The sequence below is a fragment of the Enhydra lutris genome, unplaced genomic scaffold, assembly GCF_002288905.1.
Source record: "Enhydra lutris kenyoni isolate GAN:26980312 unplaced genomic scaffold, ASM228890v2 scaffoldscaffold33, whole genome shotgun sequence".
In the NCBI taxonomy this organism is placed as follows: domain Eukaryota; kingdom Metazoa; phylum Chordata; class Mammalia; order Carnivora; family Mustelidae; genus Enhydra; species Enhydra lutris.
The window spans coordinates 10259661-10283328 of NW_019154117.1; the positions used below are offsets into that span (position 1 = coordinate 10259661).

The 23668-nt window shown below is 43.7% G+C and overlaps 1 protein-coding gene across 2 annotated transcripts in view; it reads left to right on the plus strand.

Annotated features, from left to right (window-relative positions):
* Positions 1-23668, plus strand: part of LOC111153502 (phosphatidylinositol-4-phosphate 5-kinase type 1 beta) — a 277329-nt gene that overhangs the window by 209312 nt on the left and 44349 nt on the right. For both annotated transcript variants that reach the window (XM_022512562.1, XM_022512563.1), the window contains exons 9-13: positions 872-955; positions 1081-1129; positions 3751-3835; positions 9379-9534; positions 14983-15127. In XM_022512562.1, coding sequence (XP_022368270.1) covers positions 872-955; positions 1081-1129; positions 3751-3835; positions 9379-9534; positions 14983-15127 — 519 coding nt within the window. The remainder of the gene's footprint in view (positions 1-871; positions 956-1080; positions 1130-3750; positions 3836-9378; positions 9535-14982; positions 15128-23668) is intronic.

Here is a 23668-nt window from a genome sequence, read left to right on the forward strand (position 1 = left end):
TTTTTTTTTTTTTTTGGTAAAGATTTTATTTATTTATTTGACAGACACAGATCACAAGTAGGCAGAGAGGCAGGCAGAGAGAGAGGGAGAAGCAGGCTCCCTGCTGAGCAGAGAGCCCAATGCGGGGCTCAATCCCAGGACCCTGGGATCATGACCTGAGCCAAAGGCAGAGGCTTTAACCCACTGAGCCACCCAGGCGTCCCCATATTTCACTTTTATAAAGGAATACATATCATACATATCAAACTTTTAAAAAAATCCTCGCTTCTCCATCTATCTAAATGCCCAATAGTCCATTAAACAAGGGATTCCGTATCAGTATAGGGAACTACAGAGCCATAAAAAACACATTAGCATTGAACACAAGCAAATGTCTAATCATTTAGCGATTGAAGAATTCAAGTTATAAAGCATGTTAAACCGTTGCTTTTGTGGACTAATAAACACCTACACACATGCATTTACACTGGAAGGGTGTACCAAATGCTAATAGTGGTCCTTTGCCTCCTAGAAATGGGTTCTTTTAAATATGTTACACTTCATAGCAAATAGGTAAAAGTATTGCATTTTTAAAGGGGAGTATTTAAAAAATACTTTAAAAATTCATTCCCGTAGTTTTAAAATAGGAATAATTTTTTGTTTGGATTCTTCCTGTCCAGCTGTCCTGAGTCAACAGCTACATTTTCATTCTCCTGTGTGGGAAGTTCAGCATTCTGGATTCCCAGGGAGACCTTACCCGAGGCAAAAAAAAAAAAGAGTGGGAGTCCAGAATTCTTAAAGTTGTCCATTTTTATTTAGTCTGTTTATTAGAAGTGATTTTTAACTTTCCATTATATGCCATAAACTATTTTCTCTCTTGCTCTATCAACAGAATGGGAGGCATTCCAGCTAAAAGCCATAAGGGAGAAAAACTACTTTTATTTATGGGCATTATTGATATTCTGCAATCATATAGGTAAGAGATTTGGGGAAGTAACCTTTCCTTATTTCAAAATAAATCAACAAAAGGTATTCTGAAAATCCACCGAATGGGAATGATTTTACATTCTCATTTGTATGTTTCTGTGTCTTTATGTTTAGGTTAATGAAGAAGCTAGAACATTCCTGGAAAGCTCTGGTCTATGATGGGGTATGTGATTATCATGTTCCTTGATATCTATATATTTTTCTGATTTCTCAGACGTCAGGGTGTGTCTAGGAAGTCGCGTCAGCAGAGAAAATGATGTCTTATTTTTGCGTGAAATCTGGACACACTTAGGAAAGGAGAGGATGCTGGGAAGAAGGGGAGACTCTTTGCATGGGCCCCGGAAGCTCAGGAGGACAGTTGAAATGAGGTTCTCACAAGACTGAGCTGTGGCGTGGTCTGAACCTGACTTTGGTGGTCCACAGCCCGGGATTTGAACCCTGCCAGACTCGTTGGTTGTGATTTGGCCTCTCTTGGCCTAGTTTCCCATCTCTCCAAGAGACATGGTAATAGTACCTAGTACTTGAGTTATTGGGCTGATAGAAGGATAAAATAAAATTATGCCCTTTAGTTTTCAACACAAGACAACGTAAGACATACGAAGTTACGGTTGGATATAGGACTAAGACTGACTGGCATGAGGATATGTGTTGAACTCAGAATTGTATAACCGAAGAAAACAATCAACTACCCACCAACAGCCCCACTCCCCCAGCCCCACTCCCCCACCCCCGCTCTCTCTCTCAACCCACATAACACACATGCACGTTCCTCTCTGGATGTTAGATTTGAACTTTTTGCTGCTGACAGAACGTTTACTGGCCTCAGCCTCCCTCAGTTAATAACCCAAAGTGACACTTCCAAAGAAGGTATCGGTCAAAGATTTGCTCATACCTTTTTTTTTTTTTTAAAGATGTTAGCAGATGCTTTCCTCTGAGAGAAGATAAATTACAGATATCATTCTTGTCCTTTATTGGAAAGAACACTTTCCACTTCCTCAGTTCTGTGGAAAACTGGTAATAACCTTCCAGCATGAAAGGTCTGCGTTTGTCTACAGGCTGAGGAACGGGCTTCCTCAGAACGCACTTATAAACAACAGAGTCACGGGTTTGTTTCTAAGAATTAAATGTAGGCTTATTATTCAGATCAAAGATTCCTTCTATTTAAAAGCCAAGATGGTAGGTTCATTTTTTTCCCTTCCTGATTAAAGTAGAGACTGAATAGTATCTTCACCATGGAAGGGAAATAGTAAACACCTTCTGTTTTCTGAGACAACGTTAATGCCCTGTTACCAGGCTAAGATTTCTGATGGGAATAACCTAGGTCTCCACCAGTCAGATGCTGCTGAGAGGCCCCTACCTTTGTCTAGTTAAAACACATCTTCCATTCTGCTGGGCTTGGTTTTTTTTTTTTTTTAAGAGTATCTCTGTATTGAACATGTATTTGTGGAATTGTGAAAGCAGTAAATAAGACTCATATTTGTTTGTTTGCAAAGGTGCCTCTTACTTAAACAATGTTTCTTCACGCCAAAGAGAAACATGGTCCAACCTCTCTTGGAAGGCAAGGTCCGAGTCTCAATCATCTTGCACCATAAGATATTTCTAAGTTACTTTGCCTGTTATATGTGTTCATTTCAGACAGGAACTGCATGTCAGACCCGCCAGAAATGCCTGCCTCTACAGCATCCCTAACGGGCTAGAGGACCAGTATGCCTTGGTCAAAGAGGCTTTCTCTATACTGTGTCCTTCATAACATGCTGTTTACAGAATGACCTTATGCCTCCTGTAATGCCCTGTTTCATAGATTTAAAAAAAAAAAAAAGAGGCACCGAGGCCCTGCCTTCTTCCTGGATCACACAGCTGTATTAAAGCTAGAACTAACATCAGAACCAGGTCTCCAGACCTCTGGTCCAATGTGGGTTTTTTCTTCCAAACCCAAAGCAGCTGCTTTATACCATCTAAATTTAAATTTTCAGAACTTTTTCTATTAGAATACACAAACGTAGAATGAAAAGGGCACATTTACTATTTCTAGAAATGTGCATCTTGGTTAGCAGATACGTGATTACTGAATAAACATGTAGAATTAGCTTCTTCATCCATCTCTTTTCCTGGGTTTATAATAAAATGCCCCTCCAGTCCTGAAGACTCCTGCCAAGCACGAGAGAATTGAGTTAACAATTCAATTCAGTTCAATTCTATCTAATTAGTAGATAATTCAGCGAAGCGGAGGTCATCAGTCAGTCTTGTCCCCGAGGAGTCTTCCCAGTGTCCGTGCACCTGATTACTGTGAGACAAAACCACACTATTTTCTTTTTAACCTCCATGTCACTCTTACATTAGGGTTGTTTTGCGTATGTCCCCAATTTTTGTCCCTGATCGAAAGCAGTGTTATCCTTTATTTTAGATGAAACACTGGTTGCCTGTACTTTAAAAAAAAAAAAGAAAAAATCTAAAAGCTTCACAGGGCACACAGTGGAATGAGAATCCGCTGTTTTGTTTTATAAAGCAGTGTCCTTTGGCTGGCTCCCCCGTGCCCCTCTCTGTACTCTCTTTCCTCAGGAATATCTGGAAACTTTGCCCACAGTGCCTTTATGCCCGTTTCCCCAGTCTCACTCCTGGGCACGACGGGTCACACAGATGACACGTACTGCTCATTTCCGGCTGCCAGCATCCATGCCTCCTGGCTCAGGACGTTGGGCCAGCAGAGAACCGATTGCGTAGATCTCTCTTCTGGCTTGCAGTGATCTGAGAGGTAAATCTGTGCCACCTGCTTTGTCCTTCCAGGATACCGTTTCAGTTCATCGACCAAGCTTTTATGCTGACAGGTTTCTCAAGTTTATGAATTCCAGAGTTTTCAAGAAAATTCAAGGTAAGATTCTTAGGAATCTTTTTTTTACTTTTAGCACTTACTGACTTTACTCTGGGCAATCTTTGCAAGATTTTTATTAGAATGGTTTGGACTATTCATCCCCAAAAGCTGTGGTGACTTAGTAATTATGATGAAGTGTTCCATTAGGTATTTACTGATGCCATAATCATTAGAGTCCCAGTTTGTGGTAGGAAAAAATAGAAATTGCCTACATGTCAAACCTTATATTGGGTATATATATTATGGTGCAATCTAATGGAATAATATTTAAAATAAAAATCATATTAAAGGTCCATTTAGGGGGCATCTGGGTGGCTCATTCGGTTGAGCGTCCGACTCTTGATTTTGGCTCAGGTCATGATCTTAGGAACAAGATTGGGCCCCATGACCGGCTCTGCGCCCAGCGAAGAGTCTGCTTGGTATTCTCTCCCTCTCCTTTTCCCTCCCCCTCTGCTCCTCCTCCCACTCACATGCACATACCCACATGCTCTCTCTCAAATAACTGAAATCTTTTTCTTAAAGATTTTATTTATTCATTTGTTAGAGAAAGCAGCAGGCGGAGAGAGAAACAGGCTCCATGCTGAACAAGGAGCCCAATGTGGGACTCGATCCCAGGACCCCGGGATCATGTCCTGAGCTGAAGGAAGCTGCTTAACTGACTGAGCAACCCAGGCATCCCATTTAGTTCTTACAGATACAAATATATATAGACACACACACACACACACACATACACACACAGAGTTACTGGTTTGCATACATAAATGCACAACAAATTCTTATCTTTACATTTTTATTTATTTGAGAGATTGAGAGAACAAGTGGGGGGAGGGGCAGAGGGAGAAGCAGACACCCCCACGGAGCAGAGAGTCCGACATGGGACTGTATCCCAGGACCCTGGGATCATGACTTGAACCAAAGGCAGATGCTTAATGACTGAGCCACCCAAGCACCCTGCACAACAAATTCTAATGGGATATATAAAAGCATGATATATCACATTAACAAGGAAAAGAATAAAAACCATATGATCACCTCAATAGATGCAGGAAAAGCATTGGACAAAGTACAACATTCATTCCTGTTAAAAAAAACTCCACAAACTAGGCTTAGAAGGAACATACCTCAACACAATAAAGGACATACATGAAAAACCCACAATTAACACTATACCCAATGGTGAAAGACTAAGAGATTTTCCTCTAGGATCAGGAACAAGGCAAGGATGTCCGCTCTGCAGCTGTGGAAGTTGTAGCCATAGCAGTCAAACAAGAAAAAGAAATAAGGCCATCCAGATTGGCAAAGAAGTCAGATTTTCACTATTTGCAGATGACATTATACTACATATGTAGAAAACCCCAAAGACTCCACCAAAAAAACTACTAGAACTGATTGATGAATTCATTAAAGTCACAGGATACAAAATTAATATACAGCAATCCATTGCATTTCAACACAATAATAATGAGGTAGCAGAAAGAGAAATTAAGAAAACCATCCCATTTACACTTGCACCAAATATAATAAAATACCTCAGCATAAACTTAACCAAGGAGGTGAAATAGTTGTACTCTGAAAACTAGAAAACACTGAAAGAAATTGAGGATGACACAAATAAATGGTAAGATACTCCATGGGCGTGGATTGGAAGACCCAGTGTTCTTAAAACATTCATACTATCCAAAACAATCTACAGATTTAACGGCATCCCTTTCAAAATACCAAGAACATTTTTCACAGAATTAGAACAGGTCATCCTAAAACTTGTATGGAACCACCAAAGACCCCGAACAGCCAAAGCGATATTGAAAAACAAGAACAAAGCCGAAAGTATCACAATCGAAGATTTCAAGATATACTACAAAGCTGTAGTCATCAGAACAGGATAGAAATAGACACATAAATCAATAGTATAGGACTGAGACTGGAAGGAAGCCCAAACCCACATGGTCAGTTAATCTATGACAAAGAAGGCAACAATACACAGTGGGGAAAGACCGTCTCTTCAACAAATGGTGCTGGGAAGACTGGATGGCAACACACAGAAGAATGAAACTGGATCAGTTTCTTAACAGTATACACAAAAATAAACTCAAAATGGATTAAAAACTTAAATGTGAGACCTGAAATCCTAAAACTCCTTGAAGAAAACATAGGTAGTAATCTCTTGGCTATCACCCTAAGCAAAATATTAATGGATGTTTCTCCTCAGGCAAGAGAAACCAAAGCAAAAATAAACTTGTGGGACTACACCAAAATAAAAAGCTTTAGCACAGTGAAGGAAACCTACTACATGGAAGGAGATACTTGCAAATGATACATCTGATAAGGGGTTAGTATCTAAAATATATAAAGAACTTATACAACTCAACACACACAAAAAAATCTGATCAAAAAACGGACAGAGGACCTGAATAGACTTTTTTTTTTTTCCCAAAGAAGGCATACAGATGGCCAGCAGACACATGAAAAGATGGTATCACTAATCATCAGGAAAATGCAGATCAAACCACAGTGAGATATCAGCTCACACCAGTCAGAATGGCTAGTATCAAAAAGACAAGAAGTAGCAAGTATTGGCGAGGATGTGGATAAAAGGGAGCCCTTATGCACGGGTGGTGGGAATGCGAAATGGTGTAGCCACTGTGGAAAAAAGTTCCTCAAAAAACTGAATGTAGAAATACTGATTAGTAATTCCACTACTGGGTGTTTACCCAAAGAAAATGAAAACCCTAATTCAGAAAGGTACATGCACCTCTGTGTTTACTGCAGCTTTATTTCCAATAGCCAAGACATAGAAGGAGCCCAGTGTCCATCTACAGATGAATGGATAAAAAAGATACCGTGTCTATATACGGTGAAATATTACTCAGCCATTAAAAATGGTGTCTTGCGGGGCACCTGGGTGGCTCAGTGGGTTAAAGCCTCTGCCTTCGGCTCAGGTCATGATTCCAGGGTCCTGGGATCGAGCCCCGCATCGGGCTCTCTGCTCAGCAGGGAACCTGCTTCCTTGTCTCTCTCTGCCTGCCTCTCTGCCTACTTGTGATCTCTGTCTGTCAAATAAATAAATAAAATCTTTAAAAAAAAATGGCATCCTGCCATCTGCAACAACATGACTGGACCTAAGGGTATTATGCTAATTAAATAAGACTAAGATCAGTAATACCATATAATCTCACTTCTATGTGGAATCTAAAAAAACAAATGGACAAACTGCTGCTTGCCAGATGGGATGTGGGTGGGGGATGGACAAGATGGATAACGGGGATTAAGAGGTACAAACTTTGAGATATAAAATAAGTCATGGAGATGAAAAGTACAGCATAGGGATTCTAGTCAATATTATGTATGCTGGCTAACTGAACATAATAAAAAAAATAAAAAATAATCCTAGTAATGATATTATGTAGTGATAGATGGTGATCACACTTCTCATGGTGAGCACTGAGGAATGTATAGAATTGTCTGTAATCAATATGTTGTGCACCTGAACCTAATACAACATTGTATGTCAATTACACTCCAATAATAATTTTTTTAATTTTGAAAACTAAAAAAAAACACAACTTTAAAATGCTTTATCAACTGTAATTCTATTAAAGCCCTTAATGCTTATAGGTATATGTTCTTTGTAGATGGAAACTTCCCCTTCTCACTTCTACCCCCAAGAAAATACTACCTAGTCTTCAAGTTTCTTCTTAGAAATTACTTTTTTAAGTCTTATTAGTCTTTCATTCCACCGCAAAATTGAGTCATACTGACATTGTAATAATGTCTGCAAATTGTATAATTTTTTCTAGAAATATTAGTCATCGTAATGTTGAGGCATCACTGAAATTCCCTACCCAGATAACGTGTGTCAAGCAGTAAAACTTAGCTTCCTGAAAGAAATATAATAGTACGTTAATTTGTTAAAAATCAACTGCTCTAAGATTTTTTAGGACAATAATGCATTCAGTCAACCAGCTTTGAGCACCTGTAATGTACCTAACACTGTACTACACAATAATATAGGAAGATTTTTTTTAATTAATTAGTTCCTCCCTCAGTAATTTTTGGGTCAGGGATTAGAACATGTAACAGATTTATAATCTAATGAAGCAATTGCCCTCCCCTCAAAAAACAAAACAAAACAAAAACAAAAAAACTCACTCTGGTTTTATCTTTTCTCCCCCTCACATCAGCCAGGAAATAGAATCCTCTAGAGAGAGGAAATAAACACCAGTTTATACAACTTCAGGCAGAAGACAGGCACATGGGGTTTCATGCTTTCTAGCTGTGTGACCTTGAGCAGGTCGGAACTTCCCAGTCTCATTTGTCAGACCTATAAAAGGGCCCACCTCCCTCGGACAACCGCATGGGTATTTGAGATTTGGTGTGTGAACGTCGCCCTCCAAACCCTAAAGCCTTCTCCAGGAGTTATTGTGATAATGATCATATTGTTACGGTTCTAAAACTGCTCATAGGACACATAAACCTCCCCTTCTCTTAAAGTGGAGAGATTGCCCACTATTCTTTCCCCATCGGTATGTCCCAAAGTCCTGTCCAGTTACGTTCTTAGAGGCCGTCTATGGGCAGGCTCCAGATAAGCGCCATAATCTAAGTCCTGGAGAGCTATCCAAGGCCAGACACAATTCTCTAATGGATCAGCTGTCAGGTCCCCGGTCTGTGCAAACCTCCAAAGGCAGAGGAGAGGCTTTGCCTGTTCAGGGAAAGCATAAACCAGCCTCAACTTCCCTCACTCCCTCCCCTCCACTGGAATTCTCTAACGGTGTTAAGCCAAGAATTATTGCAGCAAAGATGGCATGGAAATGGGGATGGTCCGTCTGCAGCCTCAGCCGCTCCCACGGACGTATCAGAGGTGAAGGGACACCCTTACGTGAGCAGGATGGTTGGTGAAGTCCATGTGCCTTGGTTCAGGTTCCCAACACACTCCTGAAGCTGGAGAATGCCGTTTGCACAAAGGTCGGGAGTGAACGATAACATCTGACGCAGCCATGACCTAGAAAAGACCCAGAGACCAGGAAACTTCAGTGGAAAGTCACTTAAGAGCAAAAAGCAACCAGAAGTCACTGGGCTAAATTAGGCTTCATGAGTATAAGATTAAACATTGGCATGTTTGGAAATTCCCAGTCCCCAAGTTAATAAAACCAGGGTCATGAGAATTCTCGGTTTACCATGTGCATTTACCAACCCACCCAACCGCCTCCCAGCACTAGAAAAACATTGCTTGGAGGCAGAAGAAGTATCCTTTAGCGACAGAACGTTTAAGTCTCCCCTCCGGTAAGACTTGACCTCAGAATCTGGAGACATGTTCCAGTTCGCATGTATTCTAGGACCTTCTCGTTGAAGTCGAGTCATTCTGGACAAATAAAATTGCCAAAACCCAAACAGTTTCATCTCCCTCTCATGTCTGTAAAAGTGTCTTGCACTCGGCTCAAATAATGAGTAATACGTTAATGGGGAAAATCGTAATTTAATAAAAAAAATTAATGTGGTTTTACCGCAAATATCGTTGTCTCTCCTTTTTCCTCCCTGTCTAGCCTTGAAGGCCTCGCCTTCTAAAAAACGTTGCAACTCCGTCGCCGCCCTGAAGGCCACCTCGCAAGAGATCGTGTCCTCAATTAGCCAGGAGTGGAAGGACGAGAAGCGGGACTTGCTGACCGAGGGGCAGAGTTTCAGCAGCCTTGACGAAGAAGGTAAAGACATGTGACTTAAAAAAAAAAAAAAAAAAGGAAAGGAAAAAAAGTCCTTCTGATCTTGTTTATATAAGTGAGAAAGATTCATGATAGAGCAGTTAGAATATACCTGCCCAAAGAAGCAAGGTTGGGGGGTGCCTCGCTGGCTCCGTCTTTGGAGCTGGGTCTTGATCTCAGGGTCGTGAGTTCTAACCCCACATTGGAACTTATTTTAAAAAAGAAAGAAAGAAACCAAGTCTATTAACTCATTTTCAAAAGGATATTTATGGTATGACATAGTTATACAAATTTTTCAAACACCTGAATAATATAATATGTGGTTGACAGTAAAGAGGAAAGAAAAGTTGGAAGATATACTGAGGTATTTAGAATTAAAAGATCCATAACCCACTATTGGGAGGTCACACATCTGAACATTTTTGTGTTTTTACTATTGGACCTTGTTCTGTGTGCCCATACAGTGTGTGTGTGTGTGTGTGTGTGTGTGTGTGTGCAAGTTTCAAACACACATATGCATTGTATACATATGTATACACACATCCTTACAGATACATGTGTACACAATGTAACAATGAATTATCCATTCATTTAGGTCTTTAATGAATTTAATAAAGGTTTTGTGACTTTCCTCTTGCTTGTCTCGTACACCTCCCTTTTATTAGCTTTATTCTCAAATGCATATAGCGAGAGGGCGCCTGGGTGGCTCAGTGGGTTAAAGCCTCTGCCTTCGGCTCAGGTCATGATCCCAGGGTCCTGGGATCGAGCCCCACGTCGGGCTCTCTGCTCAGCGGGGAGCCTGCTTCCTCCTCTCTCTCTCTGCCTGCCTCTCTGCCTGCTTGTGATCTCTGTCAAATAAATAAATAAAATCTTTTAAAAAATGCATATAGAGATAGTCATAGACATGTATTTTCAGTCTTTTCAAATAGCATCTTTTTAAGATTTGGGTTTTCTGGCTGTTTCTTGGTACTGTGTGGCCCTCCCTTCTCTTTCCTTCCTTCCTCACCTGCCAGCTAGGTCTCCCAGAACAATGGTGAATGCAACTGGTGATTGTGGGCAGCCTTGCCTTGTCCCGATTTTAAAGGGAATGTCTCTCAGGTTTCACTGTTGAGAAAGAACTTGGCTGTATTTAATACCCCTAATCAGGTCAAGGAAGTACCTTTTTATTCCTGGTTTGCTGAAAGTTTTTTATCAGGAGTGAGTGTTGAATTTTATCACATACTTTTTCTTGTGTGTTGACTTGATCACGAGGGTTTTTTTTCTCTTCTAATTCTAGAAGAGGAAGTGACATTTTAGACTTCTTTTTTTTTTTTTTTTAATCAGTGTATTCTTTGGAGAATCCCAACATTTCCTGAAAATTTCTTCTCCTTCGATTACATTTGATCTCTTCTCAGGCTTTCCTTTCCCCCGGAGTGGTTAGGATAGGGTGTCATTCCTGTTCCTTCTGCAACACCTCTCCACCGCTGTCATGTGGGCTTTCCTTCTTTCTCATCTTCCTAGAAACCAGCTCAGACCCACATTTAGTGCTTTCGGCCAAGGAATTCATGAATCACCCTTGCTCCTCTCTCTGGCTGCCATTTCTGGCTCGGAGATACCCTTTCCCTGAGGCTCCCCCTGCGCCCGCCTCTCCCCTACCACACGGCCCGGGCTTCTTAGAACACACGTAAAACTGCACAGTGTCTGCGGTCTGGGAGATAGGATTAACTGATTTTTAAACTGTGTTCGTTAAACGTTCAACTAGTACACACCGGATGACATCTGAAGTTAGAGCGGTGAGTCCTGGTGTTAATGTGTGGGGAGAAGGGGGTATAATACATACACTGCCTACCATCCAGAAAGTCTGGAGACCTGGGAAGTAGGGCACAGATTGTGGGTTTTGTTTTTGTTTTTGCAGGTGACTTACTGCACCCGTTGCTTCATTTTTTTTTTTTAAGATTTTATTTATTTATTTGGCAGAGAGCACAAGTCGGCATAGAGGCAGGCAGAGAGAGACAAGGAAGCAGGCTCCCTGCTGAGCAGAGAGCCCGATGCGGGGCTCGATCCCAGCACCCTGGGATCATGACCTGAGCCGAAGGCAGAGGCTTTAACTCACTGAGCCACCCAGGCGCCCCCCATTGCTTCATTTTTTTTTTCCCCATTGCTTCATTTTTAAAGAGACTTCACCCAAAAAGCCTCCGAAGGTTGAAGAAAAACCTACTGAGCATATTCTTTGAAATTTTTAACATATATTATGAAAATGAGTTTATCTGAATAATGCTGTTTATGTACAAAGTTTGCTACTGTGTTTGGCCTTTTTATAATGCCCTGTACTTGGGGGCTCCCCTTTAACAGCGCACCAAGTCATCGCCAGATCCCCCTCGAGTTTTTAATCCTCTCGTCTGTGCCGCTGTCCGTTTTCCGGTTGTCTTCATTTTCTCTGGCCATGTAACAAATTACCCAGAACATCTGCAGCTTAGTAGAACCTCTATTCATTAGTCCACCATGTGTAAATCAGAATTCTGGCCAGGCTTGCCTTGGTTCTCTGGACACAGCTTATCAGGGTCTCAGAAAAGGTGTCAGCTGGGCTTCTCTTAGGTGCTGGAGAAAATCCTCCCCCAAGGTCATCACGTGGTTGGCGGAATTCACTTCCTCACGGTTATAGGGCGGAGGTCCCTATGCCTTCCTGTCTGATAGCCATGGGCCCACTCCAGCCCCCCACCTCCAAGACCTTCCACATTCCTTGCCAGGCAGCCCCCTCAGTCTTCAGACCAGGACTTTCTTACAAGTCAATCCTTCTCTCCGGATCTCTGACCTGCAGACACAGATTTAAAAGGCTCAGGTGATTAGGCCAGGCCCACCGGGACAGTATTCTCTGACTAACTTGAAATTAACATATGAGTAACCATAATTACATCTGCAGAATTCCTTTTGCCCTGTACGATCCAGTAACGGTGAGAGTCCTATCATCCCAGTTCCACCCACACTCAAAGGGAGATGATACAAGCGTGCAGGTCACCTGGGATCAGTGTTGAATTCTGCCTACTGTGCTAGTTTTTTTTTTTTTAAATCGAAAGATACAAGAGCTTGAGGAAACAGCTCTCTGCTTCAAAGAGCTAGTCCTTAAAAATTGGGGCTCAGCTCCCTGGTGTCTGGCCCAAGGCCCTGGACAGATCGTGTCTCTCTGAACTGTACCACTCACGTAGTCTCTGGCTCATGAAGTCAAGACCACAGTCTGCGTGAGCCTCTCTAGTCCAGCTCCATCTGCCCTAAGCTGAGTAGCAATTCATTAAACTCTGGCGGGAGGTCATTTTCCAGAATGCACTCTTCACTACTCTTGAGCATGTCAGTATTTTCTTCTGTATTTAGTAAGAAGGTGGGACCAAGTATGGTAAAGATCGCTAGCCAGCTGGCGTGTTACATGGAAGCCTTTCTCACTTTTGCATGGAGAGCACTTTGGTTACTTGTGTTGCTGTACTGTTACCATCTGCTAATTCATCGTGGAAATTCTTTATGAGCTGAACTGGAGGCAGAGCTGCACTGTGTCACAAAGTGCGTCTAGTCTCCTGGTCCAGAACAGCCCTTCTGTCCTACGCCCTTTCCCTCCTTGCCTCTCCATGTCCCTGCATCTACAGCTCTTCAAACCCCAAATCTGAAACCTCACACTCATGCAATAGCGCCTATTAGGACCATTTTCCCATTCATACACTTCCTAAAAATGCATAATTTTGAGCCTGTAAAGAAAGACCAGGAGCACCTCAAAATTATGTTTTATTTTTTATCCTCTTAGTTTAGTCTAGGGGAAGGATTAAACAGAATCCACAGTCCAGCGTGGTTGACTTTAGTTCACAAAAGTCTATTGTATGTTTGAAAGTTGCTAAGAGAATAGATCCTAAAAATTCTCACTGCAGGAAAAAAGATGTTGTAACTACACATGGTCATGGAGGGTCACTAGATTGTGAGGATCGTCTCACAATAGTAAAGCTTGAAATCAGGTAACGTGATGCCCCCAGTTTTATTTTTGTTTTAATATGGGTATCGAATGGTCACATTGCACACCTAGAATCGATAAAGTATTCTGTCAATTGTGTCTTCATAAAAATTGTTAAAAATAAAATATTTCCCTAGATTTAAAAAAAAAAAAATCAGTGTGAGCCCCACTGCAAAAGTTGAAGGACAGGACTCAGGAGTAACTCTTAGGTCCGTAGCATTCTGTCACTGGGGACGTGGCACGTGTATTTTTTAAGCAGTTCTTTTCTTGGTGACTGGATCTGTCATTAAGATGCTGTCTCTGGGGGCGCCTGGGTGGCTCAGTGGGTTAAGCCTCTGCCTTCGGCTCAGGTCATGATCCCAGGGTGCTGAGATCAAGCCCCGCATCGGGCTCTCTGCTCAGTGGGGAGCCCGCTTCCTCCTCTCTCTCTGCCTGCCTCTCTGCCTGCTTGTGATCTCTCTGTCCAATAGATAAATAAAATCTTTAAAAAAAAAAAAAAAAAAAAAAAAAGATGCTGTCTCTGACAGGCTGGGCAGTAAGGGATACGAATTTGTCCAAAGTTTAGGTGAGGATAATTAAAAATGATCTCCCAATAAGAAAAAGAAGGACTCCACACAGACGCAGGGAGAGTGGGCGTGGGTCACTGCTCAGCCTTGAACATTCTCCTTTCCCACATAAGTACTTTCACATCTACTGTTTGTTTGTTTTTTAAGATTTCATTTATTTATTTCTTTATTGGGCAGAGAGAGAGCACAAGCAGGGGGAGCAGCATTCAGAGAGAGAGAGAGAAGCAGTACCCCCCTCAGAGCAGGGAGCCCGAGGGTCCTGGGATCGAGCCCCACATTGGGCATCTTGCTCAAGAGGGAGCCTGCTTCTCCCTCTCCCTCTCCCTCTCCCTCTGCCCCCCGCCTCCCATGAGAGAGCTCGTGTGCTTGCTCTCTCTCTCTCTCACTCTGCTTCCTCTCAAATAAATAAATAAAATCTTTTAAAAGAGAGAGAAAGAGCTGGCTGTTCGTCTGGGAAGCCTTTGTTTCCTGGCTCTTAGAAAGTTTGAGTACTTGGATCTAAATTGAGAATGACAGATACGCGCATATCCTAGGGAGGGAAAACAGGTTCCCTGTGTGTTTCTCCATTTGCCAATCATCCTGTTAATCTCTGTCGAATTATCCCCTTAAGCTCCTTCCAGCATTTTATGTCATCTTTTGAAACAGCAAATCACTTTATTAGGTTTTTAAAAGCACATTCATAATGTCATTTCCATAAAGCCATTTTGTAAATTAATGCCATTTCCTTTCCGGATAACCTATTTGCAAGAAGCTATTTTATATGTCTTTGGCAGCTCAGAAGAGCGAAGTGAATTCGTCATTTAATTTGCAACCTGATACGTAAAATGAACACTTTGGAGTTGATTTAAATTATTACAGGTACTAAGGCAGCATTTACTACGGAGATTCACGAACGTGCATTGTGTTTCTGTTTTCCAGCCCTGGGATCCCGACACAGGCCGGACCTTGTGCCTAGCACCCCGTCACTGTTTGAAGCTGCTTCCTTGGTAACCACTATTTCATCGTCTTCCTTATATGCCGATGAACAGTGTCCACACGACAGGACTGCGCTCTATTCAAACAGGTGAGACTTAGCGCGATCCGATTACCGTTCCGGTTATTACCACATCAGCATCACGGCTAGACCAGTAGCTCTGAATTGAGAACATGCCGCCCCTGGCGCCCAGGACGTGACTGTCACCTGCCCCGTAAGTAAGAGAAAGAGAGAACATGCTTGATTTTTTATGTGGCAAGAAGCACATCTGGGGGGAACAGTCATTATGTCCTGTTGAAATTATATACTTGGTTCTAGGGAAGAAGACCGATCTTTCATCATTTTTCTTGTAATAATTTCTTATGAATGGATTTTTGAAGCAAGTACTCCTGGCTAATATTGCTGATAGCTGCAAAGATATTTGCATATTCTAAAAAAAAAAAAGATATTTGCATATTCTCTTTTTGTTTGAGTGACGTTAGTAATGGTGATAGGCAGAAGGATGGCCCCCTCCAAAGTTGTGCCTGTCCTAAACCCTGGAACCTGTGATATGTCACCTTATATAGCAAAAGGGACTTTTGCGAATATGATTAAAGATCCTGAGATGGGAAAAGTCTTGAATTATTCAAGTAGTCCCAGTGAAATCACAGGGTCTTTTTGAAAATAGATATATATCGTTTTATTAACACTGCAGTGCAGACAACTTCATGCTTATGTTTCTTCATAGATCACTGAGTCCTGCAAAATTCAAAACTCACAGGAAGCTAGGAGCATTTACAGTAAATGTGTCCTTCCTAAAAATCCTTAAGTGCGCGCCAGTCTGTCCTCAAACAGTCAAGTCTGATTATGAACAGGGTCTTTGTCAGAGGAAGACAGGAAGATTAGAGTCCGAGAAAGAGAAGCGATTCCAGAAGGGAGGGCAGAGAGAGACATTGGAAGGTGGAGCACAGCTGGTTTTGAAGGTGGGGGACAGGGCCGTGAGCCTGGGAATGCAGGCAGCCTCTAGAAGCCAGAAAAGGCAAAGAAACAGAGGAAGACAGCTCTTCCAATACCTTGAATTTTAGGATTTGTGACGACCAGGGCCTCAACATAAGTTGTGTCATTTTAAGCTGCTAAGTGTATGGTCATTTCTTACAGCAGCGATGGACGGCTAACACAGCCCCTCTCAAACTTGTAATGATGGAAAGGTTGAGTGTTGGGTGGGCTGTTGCGATTTCTTAAATAGAGAGTGGATTCGTTATTAGATACGTTTGCTTTTTGAACCAAAACATTGTCAGACATTGATTCTAATAATAGAAGATAATATCGTTACAAAGAGATCACAGTGTAGTCTGTGGGCTTAGCTGTTGGATTTTCTCTCTTTCCGTATATGCAATTTTGTAACGAGCTCCAGTCGCCGGGCAGGGACTACTACGCATGTTTTGATGATTATCCATTAAATGGGAACTAGCTCTCGTTAAAAATCTAGCTCCTGAGAATTCAGGTCCCGTTTGTGCAGGTAAACTGCTTCTTACACCGTACGTCATCCTCCAGCCCGTGCGTCCTGGCTCGCTTCCAGAAAGAGGACTCTGGACAGTAGACTCATTTGTAACACAGGTTGTTTGTAGATTCCAGCTTGGTCTCTGGGCAAGTTCAGGTTTGGTCATTGGAGCTTCTGTAGAAATTGCTTCCCGTTGCCGTTCCCTTCCCTCCCCACTAGCTACAGGTTGGGGGGTGGGTAGCGAGTGAGGCAGCCCGCCTCGGTCCAGAGAAGTGAAAGAATGACAAGCTGAGCCATCTGTCTTAGCGGGGCTTCCATCTAGATAGCTCTGCTGGAAGGGCCAACAAATAAGGCTCCATTATAAATTATTCAAATCCCTGGAACTGTAGAAGAAATTTGGTTCGTTTCCTCGGGTTAAAAGAATTTAAAGCCATCTATACCTTACACTACCGTGGACCTTGATCGTTCAGATTTGTTACGTCACTTAGTCAAGCAACAGCTTTCCTATCTCTGTGGCGGAGCGGAGCACTGTGGTTTTGCTCTCAAATATAAATATCGGCTTGAAAAATGGCTGGAAAGTCATAGGAAGCTCCTTGCAAGGTCAAAAACAATTCTGTGTGAAGCCACGGTGATTTCTGATGGTTTGCTACTATTCTCATGATCAGGGGCACGATATTGGGTATGCTGGCTATTAAATTATTTACTAGGATTTTCAGGACAAGAATAAAAGGGTTTTTTGCTTGGTTTTTGGTTTTGGTTTGGGGTTTTTTTTGTGTGCAAGTGGTTGTGGGTCAGTATTCAGACTCTTGGCAAAAAAAGTATTTAATTCTTGGGGATTCATAAGGTTCTCCTTCCTGACTAGTGTGGGAATGATCTCTGCACGCTCCTGGGCTGTGGTTTAATTCTTGGTACTTTTCTTTATGATGATACTGGTTATCATATGTATATGGATGAGAAAAACATTAGTGTTGTCTGTCATATTTTTTCTTTTCTTTTTTCGAAGTGGCTTGAGATAAATCTTCTTTGGCATTGTATCTCCAAGTTGCAACTTGAAGATTTTATTTATTTTGCATGCACGCACGTACATGAAAGAGAGAGAATGCGCGCACACGCACATGAGTGGCGGGGAGGGGCAGAGGGAAAAACAGACTCCCCCCTGAGCAGGGAGCCCAATATGGGACTTGATCCCGGGACCCTGAGATCTTGACCTGAGCTGGAAGCAGATGCTTAACCAACTGAGCCACCCAGGCACTTCTCCACGTTGTAATCCGATATCTCATATTTAGCTGCCAGTCTGGGTTCATCTGCAAGAATGAGAAACCACTCTGTCTTAGGCAGAGAAGGACTTGATACAAGGAATTAGGTGCTTACAAAGTCTGTGAAAAGGCCCTGAGGTGGACATCAGGAAATCACTCTCAGTAACACCACCAAACTAACCCACCAACAGCCCTATAGCCTTGGCCGAAATCAAGCAGGGGCTCGGACAATGGAACCCAAGCCACTGAAAAGCATTTTGGTGTCCCCAGAATGTTTTTCAAATAAGCCATCATTGAAACAGTCAAGCCGTCTCACTAAAATACCCAGGCCCTTTTGAAAAATCACTAGCTTGGGCCGCACTTGGCTCTGTGGCCTCTCAGCACTCACCAGCTGGAGCAGAGGAGCAGGGACCCTCCAGGTCACCACCTTCTGCTTTGTTCATAGGTGACAGTAACGTTGCCTGCCTTCTCCCCTGAGCATTTCTGATTTTAGCCTGGAGACAGAAGAGAAGCCAAAGGCGTGCCTCCCATCTTAACCACTGCCTTAGGGCGATGCTAAGGAAAAGATGCGAAAAAGGCACAGGGACACTGAAGAGAAGTTACTAGCGTGTGAACTCCTGGGAATCCGTATCCTTACCCACCCTTACCACGCGCAATTCTAATTACTCAACAGGGAAGCCTTACCAACAAACCGAAAAGAAATTGTTATACTTTCTAGCACTTTTTTTTTTCCTTTAGAGCCCTCCTAGACCTATGTGGGGTCTCTTGAAGTGATAACGAACATGATTTTAAGTCTCTTCCAGCCTACTAAGTTTTGAAACCTAATCCAACCAGCCTGGAAAGAAAATGAGTTGAATATTGATGTTATAACTCACATGTTAGGGTTTTCTCTCTCTGAGTCATTTTTCTGTGAAGGCAGGGTGGCCTGTTTTTCCCATTTCGACACTAAGCCTTACGTGTAACTGCCCTTCAGAAAGCCGTAAATACTTCCACTAGCGGCCGTCATTCTGTCAGTCTTTCTAAAATCCCTAACTCTGACAGGTGTCAGTCCGTGCCGGGATGTCTCCGCACCTAAATTATATATTTCGGGGCAAGGGGGCGAGGGGCTGTCTCTGAATTTTTCCCCTTTTGATGGGATTATTCTTTGTAACTGCAAAAACTCTGATAGAAATCTGTTCTTTTTTTTTTTTAAAGTGTGCTCTAAAGATGGAGTAGGATGCAAAGAAAAATTAGTATTTTTAAGGTATACATTGACCCTGATGATCTGAGTATGTGTTTTCACGTTCCCCTGTACAGTTCAGTATCAGAACATGTAGCTTGCAGCAGTCAGAGGCAGAGTGTGGTGGGTGCATCCTTCCTGGTCAAAGGGTGGGATGTAAAATCTGATTTTTTGCACCTTGAATTCTCCTTTTCTAGCAAGAGCTCTGTTCTTTCAGAGGAGGTATAAACTGAACACTAAGAAACGCAGAGGCAAAAACACGTTTTATCTCAAAGCTGAGAATGTTCAAATGGGGATGTTCACTACCATTGTGAATATGAATCCTTTTCATGATTCCCTGCACTGCTGGGAGCAAAGCTGATGCTTGGATCATGTCTAAGTATCGAAAACCCGCCTGTGTCCCAACATACATAAAGCTTCCGCCTCGAGCCTGCCTTGACCTTCATGGCCACTCTGGCCGGCCTCATGTTTTACTAGTGACTGTTTCCAATAGTGGGCTCCCCCAGGAGCCATGTGGAGTATTAGAAGAAGGGCAGTGGTGTCAGAAGAAATGCCTGCCCCTGGTCATTTGCACGTAGAGGGACAGCTGGGAAGGCCTCCTAAGTGAGCAGGCCGGATCATGGATCGTAGAGGCTGAGCCCCAGGATCTGGCTACAGTTCTACGCACTTTTCTTCCTGCTCTTAGAGTCTCTTAAACCCAGGAGAGGGATGGAAGCAAGGTGGAGGGACCCGTTGTCTTACAGACCTAAGAGACAAGGAGAGAGAAACACAGAGATGTGTGACATGCTGCCCCAAGGTCCCACAGTGTGCCAGTAGGAGGTAACTGGAACACAGGTCTCTGGGGCCCCTGCCTCACGTTCTGTCTCCTGTATCACCCTTCCACTAACAGCCTCCTGTCCTTCCACTCTTGTCCTTGCCATGTGTGCTGTGCATGGACAGTTCATGCACCCGGTTTTCCTAATATGAACTCTGCCTCCATAACTGAGTGACCTTTTTGCTGCCTAATAGCTAGGGTATTTCTGTTAGACAAAGCACTGGGCTTATATGAATGCCTGCTCGTGACATTTGTTCTAGAAGGCACTGGCTAAGTTTGCTTATTAAGAACATCATGGCTGGGCGCCTGGGTGGCTCAGTTGGTTAAGCCTCTGCCTTCAGCTCAGGTGCTGCTCTCAGGGTCCTGGGAACGAGCCCCGCATCGGGCTCCTTGCTGAGCAGGAGCCTGCTTCTCCCTTAACCTCTGCCTGACACTCCCCTTGCTTGTGCTCTCTCTCTCTCTGTGTGTCAAATAAATAAATAAATAAATTTTTTTAAATAAAAAATAAATTTTAAAAAAGAACATCATGGCAGGGCGCCCGGGTGGCTCAGTCAGTTGAGCATCCAACTCTTGGTTTCAGCTCAGGTCATGATCTCAGGGTGGAGGGATCCAGCCCCACGTCAGACTCTGTGTTCTGCGTGGAATCTGCTTGAGAGTCTCTCTCCCCGTCACCCTCTGGCCTCGCCTCTTCTCAAATAAATAAGTAAATATATCTTTTTTTAAAAAGAACATCATGGTATGCCTGGGTGGCTCAGTCGGTTAAGCCTCTGCCTTTGGCTCAGGTCGTGATCCCAGGGTCCTGGGATCGAGTCCCGCATTGGGCTCCCTGCTCAGCGGGGAGCCTGCTTCCCCCTCTGCCTCTGCTGCTCCCCCTGCTTGTGTTCCCTCTCTCTCTGACAAGTAAATAAAATCTTCAAAAAAAATCATGACCCTGGGAACTTTTCCATCATAGCAGTAGTCGTACTTCAAACCATCAGTAATATCTGATAATGATACTAACTATAATAATAGCTCATTCTTGGACCTTACTCAGGGTCCATGTTTAGCTCTTTCTATGCGTCAAAGTGACTTAAAGCTCCCAGCAGCCCTGGAAGGTCATCATATTTCCTATCTCCAGTTCACAGACGAGACATGTGCACAACGTGGGGTCACTTGAAGGTCAGGTGGCTGCCACGTGGAGCCGTGGTTTCCGCACACAGCATGGGTACGGAGCGTGAGGCACCGGCCCCCCTCACTCGTGTTGCCCCACCTCAGACCACTTGTCCTTGAAACGATGCTTCCCGTGGAAATTCGGTAACCCCCACACGAGGTCCGCTCTTCCTCGACCGTTTTCCCTTTTCTTTTTCCATGTGATATTAAGTGCAGATTTTCGCTCCTTAAGACGTTGGAGCCCAAGTGTTCAAACCCTAGAAACAGGACATACTAACTTAAATCCACAAGTGACTTGAAAAAAAACGCTTCCCTCGCATTTTTATTTCCAGCCCTTCCAGTACTCTCCACGTGGTTACATGGTCACAGAGGAGAGACTTCTGTTAGATACGTGTCTGCTTGATTTAGAAAATCCCGTATCTTGGGGCGCCTGGGTGGCTCAGTCGGTTAAGCTTCTGCCTTTTGCTCACGTCGTGATCCGAAGGTTCTGGGATCGAGCCCTGCATCGGGCTCCCTGCTCGGCGGGAAGCCTGCTTCTCCCTCTCCCTCTGCCCCTGCTTGTATTCCCTCTCTGGCTGTGTCTCTCTGTAAATAAAAATCTTTAAAAAAAAAGAAAAGAAAGAAAGAAAGAAAAGAAAATCCCGTATCTTCCATTGACGAGGTAAGGTGAAGAAGGGACATTTGTTACTTACAGGATGAGGGGAGAAGAAGGTGGGCTGCCAGATCTTTCTAGTAATTCTGGTTCTCGAACCCTAACCTGAAGGGAGGGACAGCATATGGCCTGTAGCATCTCCTTTGCACATGGCGGCTGCCTGCTGGTCCCGGATATCCTCCCGAGCCCTCCTGTGGGTGCTGGGTATGGAATCTGCCCTCTGCACACCCTTTGTGCTTTTATGGTTCTTAGTCTGGTGACTCCTCCCTTGCAGACGGACCGTCGCCGCCGTTCATCACCTCCTCCAGCCCGGCCTTTCTCTTGCACACCCATCATTACAGATCACCAGTTAGGGCATCAGCACCCCCAGAACGCCCCGTTAGCTCTGTAACCTTGGGCAAGTTACTCTACCTTCATGTGCCTCAGTGTCCTCACTTGGGAAATGTGGATTGTTATGCTGCTGCCCCAGATGGTTGTTACAAAGACTGGTTGAAATAGTAACTGGAAAGCGCTTCCATTGCCTCACCGGAACCCATTCTGTACCATCAAAGTATTTGTTAAAGTTAAATAATCCAGTAATTCCATACTCAACACCTTCCCGGAAGTTCCACCATACGGGACAGGATGTAACTGTTTCGGTCAAAGGGCCATCCTGGAGTACTTTATGGAGTCAGCGTGTAGTCAGGGAAGTGGGAAACACTTGGGATTTCAGACAGAATTTAGTAAAGAGAATTGGTTACCGAGTGTAGCTGGACGTGTGAAAAGGCAACATTCTGGAAACCCAGGTAAATAACTACAGGCAGTGGCTCGGAGAAGGTGCCCTGCCCCCGGACTCATGAGGAGCTACCCCCTCCCTACCCCAGCCAGGGACCAGTGGCCACCTGAAGGGTAGGGATGTCAGAAGAGGACATCACCGACCTTGCTGGGATAGTGGTTGGGCGCCAGCTGTCCCCAGAGACGCTCCCCTCGGAAGGGAGAGAGGAAAAATGAGAGAGAAGTGGACCAAAGGCTTCTCTCCTCCCACACCCTCATCTCCTGTCAGAGGAGCCCGAGGACTGTAGTGCGCCAACTCTCGACCCCAGCATCACAAGACAGAGTGGAAACAAGTTGGGAGTGAAAGCCCCAGGACGCGGGCAAAGGAGGAGTCTGTCTGACCGTGGATCCCCCTTGCCCTGGCCCCGCGCTGGAGAGGATGCTGGTCCTAAATACTAGAAACGTCTCTGCTGATCGCTGGCATGTGGGACAGAGAAAAAGGGTCTTCAGCTCAAGAATTCCACAACAAGGTTCGTCAGCCTGGGGGATCCAGGTGACACCCCTCTGACAGCAGCAGATACATTTTGCAAGCAGGCTATCTGTCGCCCACGCCCTAGCAAAACAGTTTTATTTTCTTTCCAATAATAACCGCCCCCACACACACCCACCTCATCAACTGAATATGGCAGTCTGGAGCAAACAGTCATGAGGGACAGTGGGTATGGTGTCACTTTCTTCCTCCTTACAACGAAGAAAAGGATGTAGTCCACTTTTCCTCCTTGTCAGGAAACTAGGTCACCAAGCGAATGAGGACACGTGTTTTGGGGGAGAAGAATAGCTCTCCTCAGGATCCTGAAGCAAAACCCTGCCTTGTTACCCAGCCTCCCATGGGAAGATCTCATTCGGGGAATTAGGACCGTTTTAGGCCTGCTGGGGTGACAGGCGAATCGAAGAGTGGTGTCACATCCCTTTCCAGTTGTGACTGAGGCGCCTGCAGAGAAAACTGGAGATTGATGGAAGCTTCATAATATGTCTGTTGGTTGAGCTTCCCCTCCCCAACCCCAGCAAAAGAGGGGAAAAAAAAAAGATTTACGTCACATAGTCTGCACCTGGATTTTACTAGATGCCTTTTTTTTTTTTTCTCTTTTGACAAATAGTAGAATTGCTTCTGAAGTGATTAGCATTTCAAATGATCCTTCTCATATTTTGGCATGGGCAGGAAATTGAAGTGAATTTTTCAAATATCTGGCATTTTATGAGGAATAATTTAGGATTCGACATTAATTCAGAGAATGCTCACATTTCTTT